Below are 17,674 nucleotides of genomic sequence, written 5' to 3' on the forward strand. Positions count from 1 at the left end.
ATTATTAAGACTGGTGATATTGCTGTAGTGTTGGAACACTACATAATACAATCACTCTAGTTATTTAACTGATGAGAATGAAGGAGTAGCAAATACATCAGTGTTGGACTTACAGTAGCGCGTTATTGATTAGCTATGTTATGACACCTATCGGGCACAAAACAATTGGATTTTATTAGTAGACCCTATGATTCTAACATCTGATTTCATCGGGAAGTTGGATCAATGAGGTAAGTATTTTATAATATTACAGGCTTTTCTTTTTGGCTACCATAAAATTGAAGATTCCATACATTTTGTTGGTAATGCAGAAGGTCTCCAAAGGTTTAGTGGTGAATATAAATTCTGAATTATAGACCAGTCTGATTTTCTGAATAGATATGAATGAGATTTTGGTGCACCAAGTAGTGTAATGTAGAAAAGATGTACTATAGATACAGGCTTGGATTTCAAAAATACAAGGCAGCTTTCCTTCCAATATAGAAAGCTAGTTATAACAAGTAATTCCTGTGCTAAGGGTTCTGTTCTTGAGAATTGTATTAAAGCTATTTGGAGTTAGTTGTTTAGTTGACATACAACTCATTTTTATTAGAACACTAAGTGTAACTCAACAAGAGGCAGGACAGTTTTGAGTTAATGTATTCATGAAATATTTGGCTTTCGTCTAATAAATATTTGTTACTTAGACTCTCAGGGTAGCAGTAGCAAGTTATTCTGAGTTAGAGCCACACACAGCTTAAATAAAAACTATAAGCCAAGGCTTACATAAGAGAATAAGGAAGTTGTGTTCAAGGAAAAAAACATTATTACACTATTTTCTTATTCCCCTTCATTGTAGCCTTATCCAAAAATCAGTAATTAAACTGAATGCAGTTTAAAGGTGAACATGAAGTCAGAATATTCTGCTCAGTAAGGTTCTGTAAAATAGCAACATACAAAATGCCAATACATAAAACATTACTTATTACCCAGGGCTGTACATAGCAAGTCACTGTGCTTAAAATAAGTCTGAAACAGCAAGCATGCCAGCCACAGACTCCTTTCCCCTTTCCTCCCTCCAGTGCCCTGAAGTAAAAATGGAAACATTCTTCATAAATAAGGTAAAAATAGCTGAGTTTGGTTTGGATAGCTGCCCGATATAACCTAAAAGCTCAAACATTAATTACTCATATCTTCAGTGAAGACTGCCAACTGTTGATGGATTTATTCTCATACTGTCATCCCAATAGGATGGCTAAGTCATTGGACCACAGAGATAAAAGTACAAGGTTTTGGAGTCGGAAGTTCTGGATTCTGTTCCCACTTGCAGCAAACTTCCAGTTTTAATCTTGGCCAAGACCATCACCTCTGTTTCCATGTCTGCATAACTAGAACAATACTTTCTTTACAAAAGGAGCTGGAGTTTTGTTTGTAAAGTTCTTTGAGATCCATAGATGGAAGGTGTTATAAAATTACTGTGTTGTCATAATTGAAGTTTTCTTCAACACACTTCATTTCCCTAAATTAAAAGCAAGTACAAAAAATGGCTTTCATATGTCATAAACATTATGGAGGTGTCTGGTTACCTTAGAAACAAGCACATTTCAGTACAGCACAATATTCAGTTTTCATGTCTACCGAATAGGAATTTTACTTGAGTAAAGGACTTGTGGCCCTCATTTAGTTTTTGTTTTTGCTTTTTATACATATTTCTATAAAAACTAAACTAAACAATTAAAACGCCATGATCTTCATCACTTGTGAATAGTACTTTTTTTTTAATGTGCCACAAAATTGAGACATAAGGGAGTAGACATGCAACAAGTTTAACTTTTTTTCAACCTTTTCTTCTACCTTGAAGATACTATCATTTCAGTGCCAAAAAAAAGTTGTTTATGTTTTATGGGGAAGAAAAAAAGCAGCTGCTAGTTTGTAAATAAATTATTATTGGTTTATTTTGAATGGCTTACTGTATACTCTAATAAAATATTTTAGCATACCACTGTTAACTGCAGTCCATCATAAACTGCAATAGTCCTTGAGAGATGTGGCATGTACATAGCTTCTTTTGTAACTTTTTTTTTTTTTTTTTTTTTTTTTACAGGCCAAATTTGAGTCTCTCTTTAGAACATATGACAAAGATATCACCTTTCAGTATTTTAAGAGCTTCAAAAGAGTACGAATAAACTTCAGCAACCCTTTATCAGCAGCAGATGCTAGAATACAGCTACACAAGACAGAATTTCTTGGAAAGGAAATAAAACTGTATTTTGCTCAGGTGGGTTTTGCCAAGCAGTTCTCTGTATAAATGTAATCATTTTCCCATTGAGTCTTATGCCGTTGTAGCTCGTAATTTTTTCAAAGACCTGTGGAAATTTGTGACATTAATTAGTGACCAAATTGATTGGAGAAAATATTAGGTTCCTCCAAACTTAAGAGTGTTTGGAGGTTAATGAGTGTGTTAGATTTCTGCCGCTTTGTATATTGCAGTCCCTGCCTTGGGATAAGAGGGAGACATCTAGTAGTCCATCACTGTGTCACAACAAGAGCTGGTTGGGTGGCTGGAGGGAGGAGTATATTTTGCAGAATTTGAAACAACTTTGTGGAATTTTTCAACACACTTCATTTTAGTGAATATAAAAATCATTTTCTCTCCCTACTTTTAATTTTTTCCACTAAAAAGGGAATGTTCATCTCTTCCTAGCTTCTTCTTTTTCAAAATATTTTGCAATTTTTCATCAAAAACAAATATCAGTCAAAATGAAATATGGTTGCAAAACCTTCCATTTTATTTGAAAGGCTTTTTCTTTTGAAAATTTGAGAATTTTCAGCTAGCTTTAATTGAAAATCTAGTAAACCCGGAACTACTAATGAGATGAATAGGGCCTTATATGTGAAACATACCTTGACTCTTAAAGATATCCAGGGTCATTTTTAAAGCTTCTGCTGTATCCAAGCAAGATTATTTTGGTGTCAATAATGCCAAAAAGGTAGATTTTGAATTTTAGAATATTAAGCATCATAAGACAAAGATTGTTTTAAAAAACAAAATAACTAGGATTTCACTTGGGGAGGGAATGGAGAAATGTCACCAAAAGCATGTCTACTCTTTGCAAAATTGTTAGCAATGCTCCCTAGATATTCTGCAGCTCCACAGTTGAGCTGTAGGAGATTCTGTGGCAGTTTCAAATACGTTTAATAAATGAAATGGAAAGTTTTATTGAATTAAATCCCAATAAATAGTACTAGTAATGTGTTCCTTGTGATAATTAGTTCAGTTTGAGGTGTTTAATATTTACACTTATATTTTTAATGATGCTACAGGAATTTGTACTGACAACACAACTGGCAGGTTGAGAAGTGACAGTTATAGGTTTGGCCCCTGCCTGGGAAGGTGTGGGAATTATTTTGGATAAATGCATTAGCTGGAGATTTCTGCCAAAATGATAAGCAACTAAATAGAGAGACAAGGTGGATGAAATAATATCTTTTTTGGGGCCAAATTTTGTTGGTGAGAGAGACAGCCTTTTGAACCACAGATTATTACAACAATCTGTAACCCACTAGCCTCCTCTTTTTGTCCTGTGACTGCAGAGGTGTTAACAGGCCACTCTACCTTGAATGGTCTCTTAGAATAGAATGTGCTAACTATTTATGCTAAACAATCTGTTTCCACCTTACATTTAGCTGTGACCACAGAGTACCTTTCCCAGACCTAAAAAGAAGAGCTCTGTGTGGTTTGAAAGCTTGTCTCTCTCACCAGCACAAGTTGGTCCAATAAAATATATTACCTCACCCACCTTGTCTCTCATATCCTGGGACCAACATGGCTACAATTACACTACATAAAGCAATTAAATAGTAAATGATATCGGGGAATTAATTTGTAATAATTAGATATGGTTATAGTGTGATAAGTTAACACCCCATTTGAGATGACAGGCTGTTTTGGCCTATGCACAAACTCTTACAATTATCTGCTTAGTTTACACTTGGTTAATGTTTGGTACTCTTTGCAATTATTACAGTTAGAAATGTAATTTTTCTTCTATCAAAGCTTTATTTTCTAGAGCACAGTTCTTATAGCATGGAGTGGATTCTTCAGAATTTCATGCCTGTGGAGTAGCAAAGAATACATGGCTCTGTTATACAGAGATGCAAATAACACCGTCATGGAAGTTAGATCTTGTCCATGCTCAAAAATAGCCCTGATTCAGCAGACAGTGTTGGTCTGTGGAGCTGCACTGGTGATGATCCCTAAATGTAGACAAGGGTATGCAGGAGCCTGTACCAATAGGTACACCTACATTGATTTCTGGCCACCACTTTCTAAAGCCTGCATTGGTTGGTGCAAATTCCTAAGTGTAAACAAGGGGTTTTCACCAGTGCAGCTATATGGATAGTCACTGATCAGTGGATTCCTGAGTGTAGATAAGACCAAGGAAATCTCTAACTGTACTTCAGTTCTGCAAATATGTGCACTTTTGGCTGCTATTAATAAGCACCCCTTTTTAAACTTAATGGGAAAATCAATCTTGAGTGTCCCATTTCATCTCTTTGAGTTTGTTTCAAATGTTGCTAGGAAGGGTCCTGAAGGAATGAATTTATTTATATACCTTCTGGAATATTCTCCGCTTTCACTTGTGGTAATAAGTTTCAACACCATTTGTCATTAGACCTTAAAGCCCCTGTTTAATTGTCCTCTATTTTGGTCTTTTAGGAGTAGATTTTTGCCTGATGAAATAACAATTTATTAAAACAAAAACAGCAGATGTGCACATTTCACTGCATGTTTTGTCAAAATTGTCAGCATGGTGGTTGGAATTGGTATGTTTGAAATATTATCACACAACTATCTTTATGTGGTATTGTTACATACTGCCACCTTGAGTGCTTGTTGTAGGATGGCATCTGTTCAAACCTTAAACTTTTTAAATAAATACCTTTAATTTTTCCATTAATCAGTTAATCACTTTTATATTCTCCCAGACTTTGCACATTGGAAGCTCACATTTGGCTCCACCAAAACCAGACAAACAGTTTCTGATTTCGCCTCCAGCCTCTCCTCCTGTTGGTTGGAAACAAGTAGAAGATGCTACGCCAGTCATTAACTATGATCTTCTCTATGCTATCTCCAAGCTAGGGCCAGGTAAGAAGGATTTTGAGCTTAAAGTTTTAATAGTGGTGCTTGAATGAAAAATGACTTGGAATATTAGTAATACCTTAAGTAAAAAAAGCTTTTTAAAGTACTGTATCTGTTCATTATCAATTAAATTACTAACTACATAAACTATTTTGGGGCATGGTTTATCTCTAACACTACAATTCAACAAAGACTGTTTTGTTTGATATTTTCATGTTCAACATGTTTAAAGTTATTTGCCTTAACGTAAAATATTAATTAATAATCAGGGCCTTATCCAGCTAACACACCTTAGTTTCGCAGTCTGTAGAGAACATGAGAATGCTGGCTCTGTAATATATCCACCTATGAGTCAGAATTTTGATCTGCTAAAGAAGCAACCAAAAAAAGTGCTCCATAGCTACAGCATGATGCAGGAAATTGGAAGCTTCTGCTTCTGATCCCTGGAATGATTGACTGCTCTGTAAAGCAGTCAGAGTCAATGAGTTCAAACTGCCCTATGGCTGGAATAACTTCCCTTTGCAACTATGGGAATGTGTTTTGGAGTTAGATTTATCCGTTCCAAACTCCAGTTTTGGTGGGACTAATTTTCTTTAATGTGTGGAAATGTTAAGAGAGAAATATTTCTGCCGTACCCAGACTTTGGTCTGTTGCAACCCATCCCTAATAGTTGGAAACTTCGACATGGTTCCTCCAGTCCCCTAATATCACCATTTTGATGGGGAGGAAAAACGGTCATCTTCACATTCCTTTCGTCCCCTCCCTGAAACCTTCATGGAGATATTAGCAGTGAAAACAATATATTTGGGCAGCACGCTCTTTCAAAAAAAATCTTTCCCCAGCACATGCATCCTTCATGGAATCTTAGAAGGAAACTGTCCCCAGAAAGCCTAACCTGGGATTCCCCAGCCACTAGAAACAGGGCTGGGGAGGTGGGAAGATTCTCCCAAATGAAGCATCCTCTGCTGCTGCATCACCATCAGCTATCACAGAGATTCTTGCTTGATCAAGCACTTCATTTATTGTTGCCTGTTACAAAAAAAAAGTCAGTTTTAAGGAGGTTTCTAAATCTTAAAGATAGAAAGCCTCAATGGTTAAGTGCAGCACCTGGATCTCCAATACCTTTTACATGGGCTCTAGTTTCCTTTCATTGTGTAGTTACTATTGTCAGTCTCATAGCAAAAATTATTGTAACATCTCTAGTTGCATCAGTGAAAGAATAGACCACTGGGAGGTTGTTCCTAGGATTCCTAAATGAAACTATGAATAAGAATTCTTGCTCCATTTATTGTCCATTTATTGTTTAAGGTAAACATGCTGCTAAGTTAACTCTAACCAGAGCAGTTTCTCTGAGTTTTAAGAAGACTTCAGTTTACCTTGAGTTGTAAGCACAATGTATATTGTGTACCAAATACTGCATTCAGGTACATCCACAACTTCCATTAGATCACATTTGTAACTGGCTTACCCAGACACAATTGCATTTACTTTAAAGGCACTGCATCTGATTATACTTTGACAGAATTTAGCCTCTTTACCATATTTTAAGGAAAAGAGCCCTTATGCATACTGTATCATTTAATTCAAAAGTCTGTTCTTAATGAGCATTGGGACAATTATTTTGAGTATTAGGACCAGGAAATTTTATTTCCTAAAATCTATCACTCTGAAAAGACAGAATATCTTGGTATCTGCAGAAGAGAAGAATGAGGGGGGATTTGATAGCAGCCTTTAACTAACTGAAAGGGGGTTCCAGGGAGGATGGAGCTAGGCTGTTCTCGGTGGTGGCAGATGACAGAACAAGGAGCAACGGTCTTAAGTTGCAGTGGGGGAGGTCTAGGTTGGACATTAGGAAAAAGTTTTTCACTAGGAGGGTGGTGAAGCACTGGAATGGGTTACCGGGAAGGTGGTGGAATCTCCATCTTTAGAGGTTTTTAAGCTGCGGCTTGACAAAGCCCTGGCTGGGGTGATTTAGCTGGGGTTGGTCCTGCTTCGAGCAGGGGGTTGGACTATATGACTTCCTGAGGTCCCTTCCAACTCTAATCTATGATTCTATCACAATTGAGAAATGACTACATTTAAAAACATCTAAAAATGCTGTAAAATAGCTTTTCTCTAAATCCTATTTATTGTGATATCTCACAACCTACTGGGGTAAGAAACAAATGTTTCATACCATTTAATAAGGGGGATTCTCAGTTCCTCAAGCACCAGCCCCTCACAGTGGAGATGGGTGAGAGTCGGTGGTTGTACTGTGGTGGCATCCAGAGGTCCCGATCAGAATGGTTTGTGAACCTTTTGATCCTTAGACTTGTCACAAAGGAGAACTTAATATTGCCCATCCTGCACATCAGTCTAATATAATTTTTGAAGGGTGGAAAGAAATGTGTGTTAGTTTATATAATGCTTAAGCAAGACTGATATTTAAAACTATGGCAATGTGAGAGACCTGGGTGACAAAAAGTGAAAAGTAAATACAGTTTATCGCACTAATATCAAAAACCTGTGTGTGGTGTGTAAAAAATATGCCAGTGCATACCCATCTGTATATTTTAAAAGCATGTAAATGGAATAGAGAAGTCTACACATAACTCTGACCTGACAGGTTAATGATCCCCGAGAGACAATAATGAGTCGGTTGGAAATTAAGGGTTTATTAAAACAGGAATATAAAAACTAGATTACCTTTTACTTATACGGTTGGAGGAGCGGGGGCGGGGGGGGGGGGGGTACGGCTATTACTTTTAGAACAAGTTTTAAACGAAAGCTAAAAGGGAGAGAGGAGAGAAAGGGTTAACTTCTTACCAGCATCAGAAAGAGCTGCAACATGACACCCAGAAGCTTGCTGAACAGCAGCAACACAGAAAGACGGCTTGTACGATTCGATACGTGCTCGGAGTCAGTCGGGAGCGGGAGAGAGAGGGATGGGCCAGATGATCAGTCTGGCGGACGGTGAGCTCTCTCAACCGGAGCCTGGGGCGTGCCCCGGTTTTATACTGGGGGCTTCAGGTAACCAAGGTTGCTCCGGATTGGAGGGGAGATATTTGAACCAGGACAAACCTTTGGCTGGGTGATGAGCCTACTGTTAGGGTGGCTGTGCTACAGGTCACGTAGACAGCTGCTCTCGGTCACCTGGTCAGTTTCAGGAGGGGTGAGGAAATGGCCTAATAAGGTCAGGTCGAGGTTTTGCTGATTCACCAGGTGGTTAGGTGGGGGCGAGAGGTGGACATATCAGGTACTGTGTTGCAACAAACTCTTTGAAGCCATCAAAAATATTCAGAATGTGTCTTGGAGAAGTCTTTATGTCCAGGATTTGTTTTCTGAAATCACTTTTTTGTATAAAAAAGATTTAAAAATTCCTTAAGGTACATCCTTGCCAGAACAAAACTGAGGCATACAGCATGAATTGTATTATGACTTGCTAATCTCATGAAGGTCACAACCTTATGTAATACATTTTTCTATATGTTTTAATTATCTGACCAGCCAATAGTTTTAGCAAAGCTACTTATTTTTCATGCCAAGATTTAAAATAAAATTATAATTTTAACGTGTTTCCCCAAATATAAAATGAAACTTTTAAAATATTTATATTTTAAAGTAACTATATAACTACTCCTTTTCCTACACAGTTTCTGTTGTTCAAATATCTGACAATAAATTACTGTTTTACATATCTCTATGCCTTTCATCAGAGAATTTACAGATGTTGCAAATATTAAGCCTCACATCACTATGAGGTCGTGTTGTCTTCATTTGATAGATGGCTTTTTGAAAGCTTAGAGGATAAGTAACTTGTCACACAGTGAGTCAGTGGCAGAGGGGAATAGAGGAAGCTCTAGGAGCCTGGCTCCAATATGTCTGCAAGCTGGAGGCAGAATCCCTTGTTTGTTCTATGGGATTTCTCATCAGTTCTCCATAGAAATATTTGGGGAAAACTGTGCAAGGGACACCTTATAGAATATCCAGACTGGCTTGCTCATTGGTTCCCTAAAAGAGCTGATGTCACAAGCACCATATCTCCATGGTGATGCATGGAGAGCCAGCTAAGATACTGAGGTCTTAAAAGCATGAGGATAAAACAAACCAAATTGAGTGAAATAGAAGAAAAAGTGAAAGTATGTTTAGAAATATACATGCTGGTTTCTTTCCCCTACCTACCTCTCCTACAGAAAAGGTATTTGAAAATAATAAATTGTAGAGTTGTTTCTGATGGATATAGTCAAATCACTAATCAATGGAAATAACAAAGTTTATAACACATCTAAACGTTATCCAAGCAGGTATGTGTAAAGTCCCTTCTAGACAACCCCGTTGTTACACAGGACTCCCAGAACAGAATTTGGTCAGTTGGGTTTTGGTCAGCAAAACTTATATCTAGCTTCATTAACTTCTCCTATCAGTGGAAGCCTTGTAAAACAGTCTGCTTCTGTGGTTTTAAATATTCATGGTGTGAAGATGGACAGTTCTCCTGAATGATCAGATTTGGTCATACTGATCAAATCTGCAGATGACACAAAGCTGGGGGGGAGGGGATTGCATGGACTTTGAAGGATAGAGCTAAAATTCAAAGGGATCTTGATAAATTGGAAAATTGGTCTATAGACTACAAAATGAAATTCAACAATGACAAATGTAAGGTGCTACTCTTTGGGAAGAAAAATCTAATGCACAAATACAGAATGGGGGGGATAACTGGCTTGGCAGCAGCACTGCTGAGAAGATCTGTGAGTTGTGGTGAATCACGACCTTAACGTGAGTCAACAATGTGGTGCTGTTGCAAAAAAACAAAGCAAATGCAATTTTAGGTTGCATTAAGAGAGGCATAGCATGCAAGTCGCTGAAGGTGATAGTACCACTCTACTTGGCACTGGTAAGGCCTCACCTGGAGTTTTGTCCAGCTCTTCTTCGAATGGTCCCTGTGGGTGATCCACTTCATGTGTTGGCGTGTCCTCAATCAGATTTTTGTCAGCAGTGCTTGTCTGGGTCATGCATGCGTCATCCCTGTCTCGCGGGGCTGTTGGTGCCTCACTTGGTGCACGTGCAACCCAACCGCCTGAGTTCCTTCTCAACCATCCATGGTCCGAGACTGAGCCCTCAGCAATTCATACCTTTAGCTCATTTTAACAATTAGATAATCATCGTCTGAATCCAGAAGAGCTCAAACCGCAGAAAATTCTTCAAGGAAACGAGCCTCAACTCTGCCTCAGAGAAAACTGGCAAAAAAGAAGAGCTCACCAGCAAAATCTCTCTTGGTGATACTAACGGTGCCAAGATTAAGTATATATGAAACACCAGGTTCCTCTGATACCACCTGTTCAGTGCACCAAAAGACTCACAAGATTCCAGTGTGGAGTCGAGAGTCAAAAATAAACTGACTGTCTTCACTATGGCACCGATGAAACAAGCAGCCCAAAGCCCAGTTTCACAGGTCAAGGCTCCGCCACCTGACTTACCATTAAGCTTGGCACTGACAGCGGTTATGGCACAATTATCTACACAATACACATTGACAGGGCAAATGTAATACTGATAGCGCCCACAAGGCCCAGACAAACCTGGTATTCTTACCTACTTCAGATGTCAGTGTGCACACCAATCACTCATCTATGGCGCAATGAGCTTCATCTGAAAGCCTGGCTCCTCCATGGTTCCATCACAAAGAACTAAACTGTTTGGAACAAGTTAAGCACATATTATTAAATATAAGAAAACCAGAAACATGAAAGACTTAGCTTTAAAAATGGCGTAGATTCAACAGGTAGTGTGGAGACAAACACATTAGTGCTGCTTCCGCACCGATCCCAGTTGTACTCAAATACATCCTAGAACTAAAGAAATCAGAACTTTCAATGAGCTTGATGAAAGTTCACTTAGCGGCCCACACCACCTTCCATCATAAAATCGACAGTACCACACGGTTCACATACCGAACAGTTAAATGCTTCATCTTCAGTATTTAAAACATCTACTCAGATATGCGTTCACGCACAATACCATGGGATCTGAGCCTAGTCCTGCGAGGTATTACCAGGCCTCCATTTGAGTCCTTAGCAATGTGCTCGCTTATGCACATGTCTGTGAAGGTGGAATTTTAAGTGGCCATTACATCGGCCTGTTGGGAGAAATTGGGGCACTCGAGTGTATCCGCCTTACATTGTCTTTTTACAAAGACAAAGTCACTCTTAGAATTCAACCTAACATTTACACCAAAAATCACCAACTTTCCCCATAAAATATGCATTATTACATACATTATATGTCAGAGATGCACTAGCGTTCTATTTAGACAAAACAAAACCCTTCAGAAAATCCTCTAAACTCCTTTTGTTTCCATTGCGGAACAATCCAAAGGCACAGCCATCTCCACAGAGATATTATTGAAATGGATCTCAGGGTGCATTCACTTATGCTACTAACAAAAGAATGTGCAAACCCCCCTAAGGGGTCAAAACACATTCCACCAGAGTAATGTCTACATCTATAGCATTCCTCAATAATGTACCAATCTCAGACATGTAGAGCAGCTAATTGGGCTTCCGGACATACTTTCATAAAACATTATGCCGTTGATCAAGCTTTCAGGTGGGATGCATTGATAGATGACAGTACTATTAGGCCTATTCACCCAAATAACTCCAAAGTCCCCTCCATCTGATATGGGGCACTGCTCTAGAGTCACCTGAAATGGAGCCACCCACAGGGACACCACTTTAAGAAGAAGAGAAGGTTACTCACCCTGTGCAGTAACTGAGAATCTTTGAGATGTGTGTCCCTGTGAGTGCTCTACTACTTACCCTCCTCCCTTCTACCTCAGAGTTCAAAGTAAGGACTCTTCAGCAGAGAAGGAAAGAGGTGGTTGGATCACGTGTGCACTGAACAAGGCACCAACAGCACTGAGATGGCGATGACGCATGCATGACCCAGTAGAGCACTGCTGATAGAAATATCCAACTGAGGACGCAAGAACACGCCAACACATGTAGTGGCGCACCCACAGGGTGACATATTTTGAAGAATCTCAGTTACTGCACAGGGGAGTAATCTCCTCTTTTGGTCACCGCTGTACAGAAAGTATGTAGAGAAACTGGAAAGGATCCAGAGGCGAGCAACAAAGATGATCAAAGGGATGGATTGCAAACCATATGAGCAAAGGCTGAAGGAACTGGGTATGTTTCGTTTGGAAAAGAGTATATTAAGGGGTGGACATAATAGCGGTCTTCAAATATTTGAAAGACTGCTATGAAAAAGATGGAGAAAAGTTGTTCTCTTTTGCCAGAGAGGGCAGGACAAGAGACAGTGAGTTCAAACTACTGCAAAGCAGATTTAGATTAAATCTCAGGAAAAACTTCCTGACTGTAAGAACAGTAGGGCAATGGAGCAAACTGCCTGGGGAGGTCATGGAAGCTCCTTCACTGGAGGTTTTTGAAAGGAGCCAGGATAGCTATCTGTCTTGGATGGTTTAGACACAACAAATCCTACATCTCAGCAGTGGGTTAGACTAGATGAGGCTTGCAGTCTTTCTAACCCTGTGGTTCTATAAAAGGCTTGATTGATTATCAAAATAGGTGTACAAAATTTACATGCTGAAAAACCACAACTGCATGCCCAAATAGATATCATTTGTGCACACAAGTGGCAAGATACAAGACGATTATGTGAACACCCATGCAGTCATATGAGTACATGTGCAGTTTTGTGTGCAAAGTAGCATCAGTCTTTGAAAATGGAGCCTAAAATGTTTGGTGTTGATTTTGCTACAATCTCTGAAAACTTGGTTGCCCATTTGACCTGTTGGACTGTAGTTTGAGACTGCCATGTCAGTAGTATACTATTTGCAAGCTCTCTTTTTTGTTTTTCCTTAATTTTAGACTCATTTGTTCTGTGCTTTGAATGTAGAATGGAGCTTTTTTAACCAGTTTTGCTAATATTCTAACTTTCAGGAGAAAAGTATGAACTCCATGCTGCAACTGACACTACTCCCAGTGTTGTAGTCCATGTATGTGAGAGTGACCAGGAAAATGAAGTGGAGGAGGAAGAGGAAGGCATGAAGAAACCCAAACCAAAAATTATTCAGACAAGAAGGCCGGAGTATACTCCTACTCATTTAAGTTGAAGTGGTTCTAACTTTCAAGGGTTTCAAGTAGATGTATACAAGAAAAATGCTTACTATGGAAATGTCAGGTCACAATTTTGGTGGCAGTGGCAGCAACAGTAGTAGGAGAAATTCCAATGTAACATTATTCAGAAAAACACCGGAAGTTTCCTCATTGTTTTTAATGCTGCACATTGGTTAATATTATATATGGAACCCCAAATCAACTTCCAGATCAGAGTTAGGGTGATCAGAAAAAGGCATTTTGAGAGAGAATTGATAAACTGAAGATTTCATTTTTTTCCCCAGGAATTCTAGACTGCTTCATTATAAAACAGATGGGGGAAGCTTTCTTTGTTATATCTCACATGCTAGTCCTCTAATTCATAGGCTAGACATTGTGAAGTACATGTGATATTGAGATGGTTTAAAGATACGGGAATTGTATATGTTTTTCTTACGTTAGGTTGTTTTGTGCATGTGTATTACTGATATTCATAAATAATTTTGCATTATTTTCTATATAGTTTCTCACGTCACACTTTTTGAAATCTGAGAAATTGTCTTCAATGTTTATCTCAGCATCCTGGGTTTCTTACTGTATGTATGTTTTATTGGTACCCAGTTTCCAGTGGGCATACAATTTATGTAGCACCTTATTTTGGTGCACTATAACTTGAGCTTTTAAAATTTTAATCTATTAAATGCCTATGTGGGATTTTGTTTAGCAAAGCTATGAAAAATCTGTGCAATAGGAAAATTGTTTAAGTGGATTTTAAATTATTTAAACTTTTTAAGTTATAAATTTTTAGGTAATACTGGTTCAATTATTTTGATTTTCTCCTTTGAAAAACAAAATTCTTAAACATATAAATAAAGCTACTACTGTATATTCACAGCAATGTATGGTTTTCAGTGCGAAGTATGGCAGTGGAAGAAAACCTGAGCTGTATTACTCTTTATGTTAACTTGTAGCTGTTAAACATTTTAACATTGATTCAATACACATGATGTGAAAGATGACAGGTATATGGTATATTTGAGAGGGATGGAGTGCCTTTTTCCCATTAATTTGTGATGGGATTGTTATACTAGCTGAACACTTGTATTTTTTCTAATGGCTGTGTGTGTCCAATAAGTATGTATTCTCTTTTGGCTTTGTTTCCAAAACAGGCTGGTATTTAAAAAAGCTTAATGCCAAGTAATAGTGCATGTTTTATCAGTTCAGGCAATGGCTTGCTGTGGGAACAGATGAGCTTTCATTCTGTTTGGTTTGGGTACTTTTTTAAGAGCAGTGGTGAATGATGTACAAGCTTTCTGTCATGTTTACATAACCAAAAAACACATGCTATACCAGTTCAAGTGTTTCAAAGAATCTGCTTTTAAAATGGAGGTTCTAATTTTGAAATATTGTAATACTTTTTACAAATACACTAATATGTTGATGAAATATAATATTTGGCGGGGGGACATGTTTCTCTTTTAGAAGGAGAGAGATTTCAGGAGCTTGACATGTTTGTAGAAATAAAGACCCCAATCCTCTTATTGAAGTCAGTAGGAGTTTTGCTGTTAGTTTCATTAGGCATAGGACTAGGTTCAGGATGAGCGTTGTAGCTGTCGTTACATTAAGATAAAATGCATTGTGCCATTTGTAGGAAATGTTGACTTGGAGGCCCAACATAATAAACTTTTGGGTGGAAGTAGAGCAAATATTATAAAGAATACAATACTGTATGTACTTATGAATTTGTACAACCATTTCAACGGATAATACAGTGTAAGACTCCACACTACTAAAAGCCTGCCATTGTGCTGACCAAGATACAAAATGTTATTGTGACCAAAAAGAACAGAAATCTGTTAAACCTCAGTACTATTCTGGAGTTGTAGGACCCTATTCTGATGGATTAGATTTACTGTACAGTGTGCATGCACACAGACTGATACTAGCTTTAAGTTCTTATCTGTGATAGATAGAGATACATTCTCCCTGTGCTATGCTATTTGATACAAGGTTTGCAGGTGTAGAATGTCACCCAGCAAAACTTTAGGTCAGGGTGTGTTTCACTGCTGATTTCATGCAGTATATAAATAGAGACACATGAGCTATTTTTATGTTACTGAAGTGTAAACATCAGACTGCCATGTATGACATTCTTTGTTCTTTTTATTTTTAAGTGCAGGATACAATGACCAAATTAGAAAAACATCAAAGGCCTATCACATCTCTCTAGTATAGCTTTCTAAGACTCCTCATGTAGCCCAAGACACTTCTGCTAGATTTGATGCAGATGTTTTATACTTGCCCTTCATTCAGCACAAAACTGTTGAACTAATTTCTGTAGCATTTTCCTCCACCTCCTCTTCTGCTAGACTCTGACAGGGTGCTATTACTGTTTCCTCTATGGGACTGCCAAGATGCATCATTTATTTTCAATAGAAAAGAGAATGTAAAACAGTGACATGATTTTCCATGTTAGTAAGCACTGAGACATTCTGCATGATGGAGGTTGGAGGTTGTCATTCAGAATCAGAACTATGAATGATTTGGGCTGGCTGCATTTTCTGCCACTCCCAACTTTACTCGTGAACATAGATTGCTGGACGGTAACTGTTCATCTTGCTGTCTGCCCCCAGCTTGTGTATCCTGGCCTATGTCTTGTTCTCTTAGCACCAATGTGGTGTATGGCTCACTCTGTTTCTGTATGAAAATAACTGTTATATTAAGACAAACTGGTATTTTATAAGATTGTATAGTATGTGACATATTTAAATTAAAATATTTGGATTGTCTGCTTGTAAATGTCATGGTGTTTATGCTTGAAGCAGTACTTAAGGATTTTGGTGTAAAAATGCTTAAACTTCAAACATCCAAAAATGTACTTAAGTCAGAATAAGGACTTTGTCCCAGCGCATTTGGTAGGCTCACATCCCTGCCAACCAAATTTAATTTTATTAAGTACAGGAAAAAAAAAATCCACAGCCTTGCACTAATAGATGCATAAGATCTGTAAGTATATTTGCTGGGTGTTTCCTTTTCGCTAAACATTAGTGTCATTTAAAGAGGCAATACCGGCCTTTTTGGCACCCATGCTTAATTTCCTGGGATAATTCCCATCTATGTATGATACCTTTTTAAACAGTTTGATAGTCTTTTACAACATTGTTTAGTCTCTTTAAAAATTTTAATTTTATTAAACTTTTCATAGTGTCAACATTTAAATAGGTTCATCTATTTAGCCAGCAAGCCTAGTCGTTGCAAAACATTACTTGACATGCAAAATGTATTACAGCGTGCCCGCCCGCCGCCGCCCCTCCCCCTCCCCCCAATACAAGGACAAGAATTATTTTATTCTCAAATAAATATGTGGAGAAAGGACATTTCATTGTTGTTGGCAATGTTGGTCAGTCTTTTACATTGCCGTCTGCATAGAAACTGTGTGATATGTATCAGAATCTTACAGTTGGCATCCTTCATATGTATTGTGTGTAGCAAAGTTCTGCCTTTAATACAGACAAGCATCTCCAGTTGAATTCAATGGAAGCCACTTTTATACACATCTAAAGGAATAATTTGACTCTTGATAAGAAAGTACAACGGAAACTACAGAATTAATTGGACCACTCTGCTTTAATTAGCACACCTCCTTTTTTTCCCTTAAGTTGGTTCACTTTGTAGAAACAAATAGATGGAAGTTGCCATGTTTGACTAGTTCCACTCTGTTTTGCTTATTGACTGTTTTATAAGAGTCACACCCACTGTCATGAAACTCCAGCAAAATGATATTCTGCCATTCAAGAAATCTTGTGCATATAAGAATTGTTACCTATGCATATTCATTCTTATTAAATTGGTACAGATGGGCTGTGCATTGTGCCATAAGTGTTGCCAGAATATGGCCCTTACTCATAGTAAAGGGAGTCCAAAAATGCATTGGGCAAAAACTATTTTAAGCATGCTCTTTCTAGAAGAGTACTCAGTGCAAAAATCTGTATGATATCGTTAATACAGCCATCAAGAAGTATTTAAGAATTTGGGGTTCTAATTCCTTAGGCTGACATTGTCAAAGGCAATAATAAGGCAAAAATAAGGTGCCCGGCTCCCAATAAATTTCTCATGCCCTTTTAAAAATCCTAGCTATGGTACTTGTCAGCGTAGTTCAACTATATTCTAGCATTGTGCTAGAAGCAATGTCTTGGCAAAACAAGGTCAGCTAAATTGAAGGGCTCTATCTATAGTTTGTATTCCAGTTGCACCTTGAAACTCAAAATAATAAAGAAATAAGTAGAATGCTACTTTATCAATGAGTTTCAAAATACTACATCTTTGGGTTTATGGCTTAGGTTTCATCTCCCATTTTTGCTCCAGTGCTCCAAAATTATTGATAGCCATTTTCAAATTGTCACATAACTTACTTTATTGTATGTATTGTCATGTATTGTTCGTAAAAATGCAA

The 17,674-nt window shown here is 37.9% G+C and overlaps 1 protein-coding gene across 2 annotated transcripts in view; it reads left to right on the forward strand.

Annotated features, from left to right (window-relative positions):
• RCAN1 (regulator of calcineurin 1) overlaps positions 1 to 16,020 on the forward strand; it is a 76,238-nt gene extending 60,218 nt beyond the window's left edge. For both annotated transcript variants that reach the window (XM_067565553.1, XM_067565554.1), the window contains exons 2-4: positions 2,084 to 2,257; positions 4,969 to 5,128; positions 13,066 to 16,020. In XM_067565553.1, coding sequence (XP_067421654.1) covers positions 2,084 to 2,257; positions 4,969 to 5,128; positions 13,066 to 13,238 — 507 coding nt within the window. In that variant the 3' untranslated portion in view covers positions 13,239 to 16,020. The remainder of the gene's footprint in view (positions 1 to 2,083; positions 2,258 to 4,968; positions 5,129 to 13,065) is intronic.
• Positions 16,021 to 17,674: the final 1,654 nt, after the last annotated feature.

The sequence above is a fragment of the Emydura macquarii genome, unplaced genomic scaffold, assembly GCF_026122565.2.
Source record: "Emydura macquarii macquarii isolate MOO-44397 ecotype Brisbane River unplaced genomic scaffold, CSIRO-AGI_Emac_v2 contig_2681, whole genome shotgun sequence".
NCBI classification, from domain to species: Eukaryota; Metazoa; Chordata; order Testudines; family Chelidae; genus Emydura; species Emydura macquarii.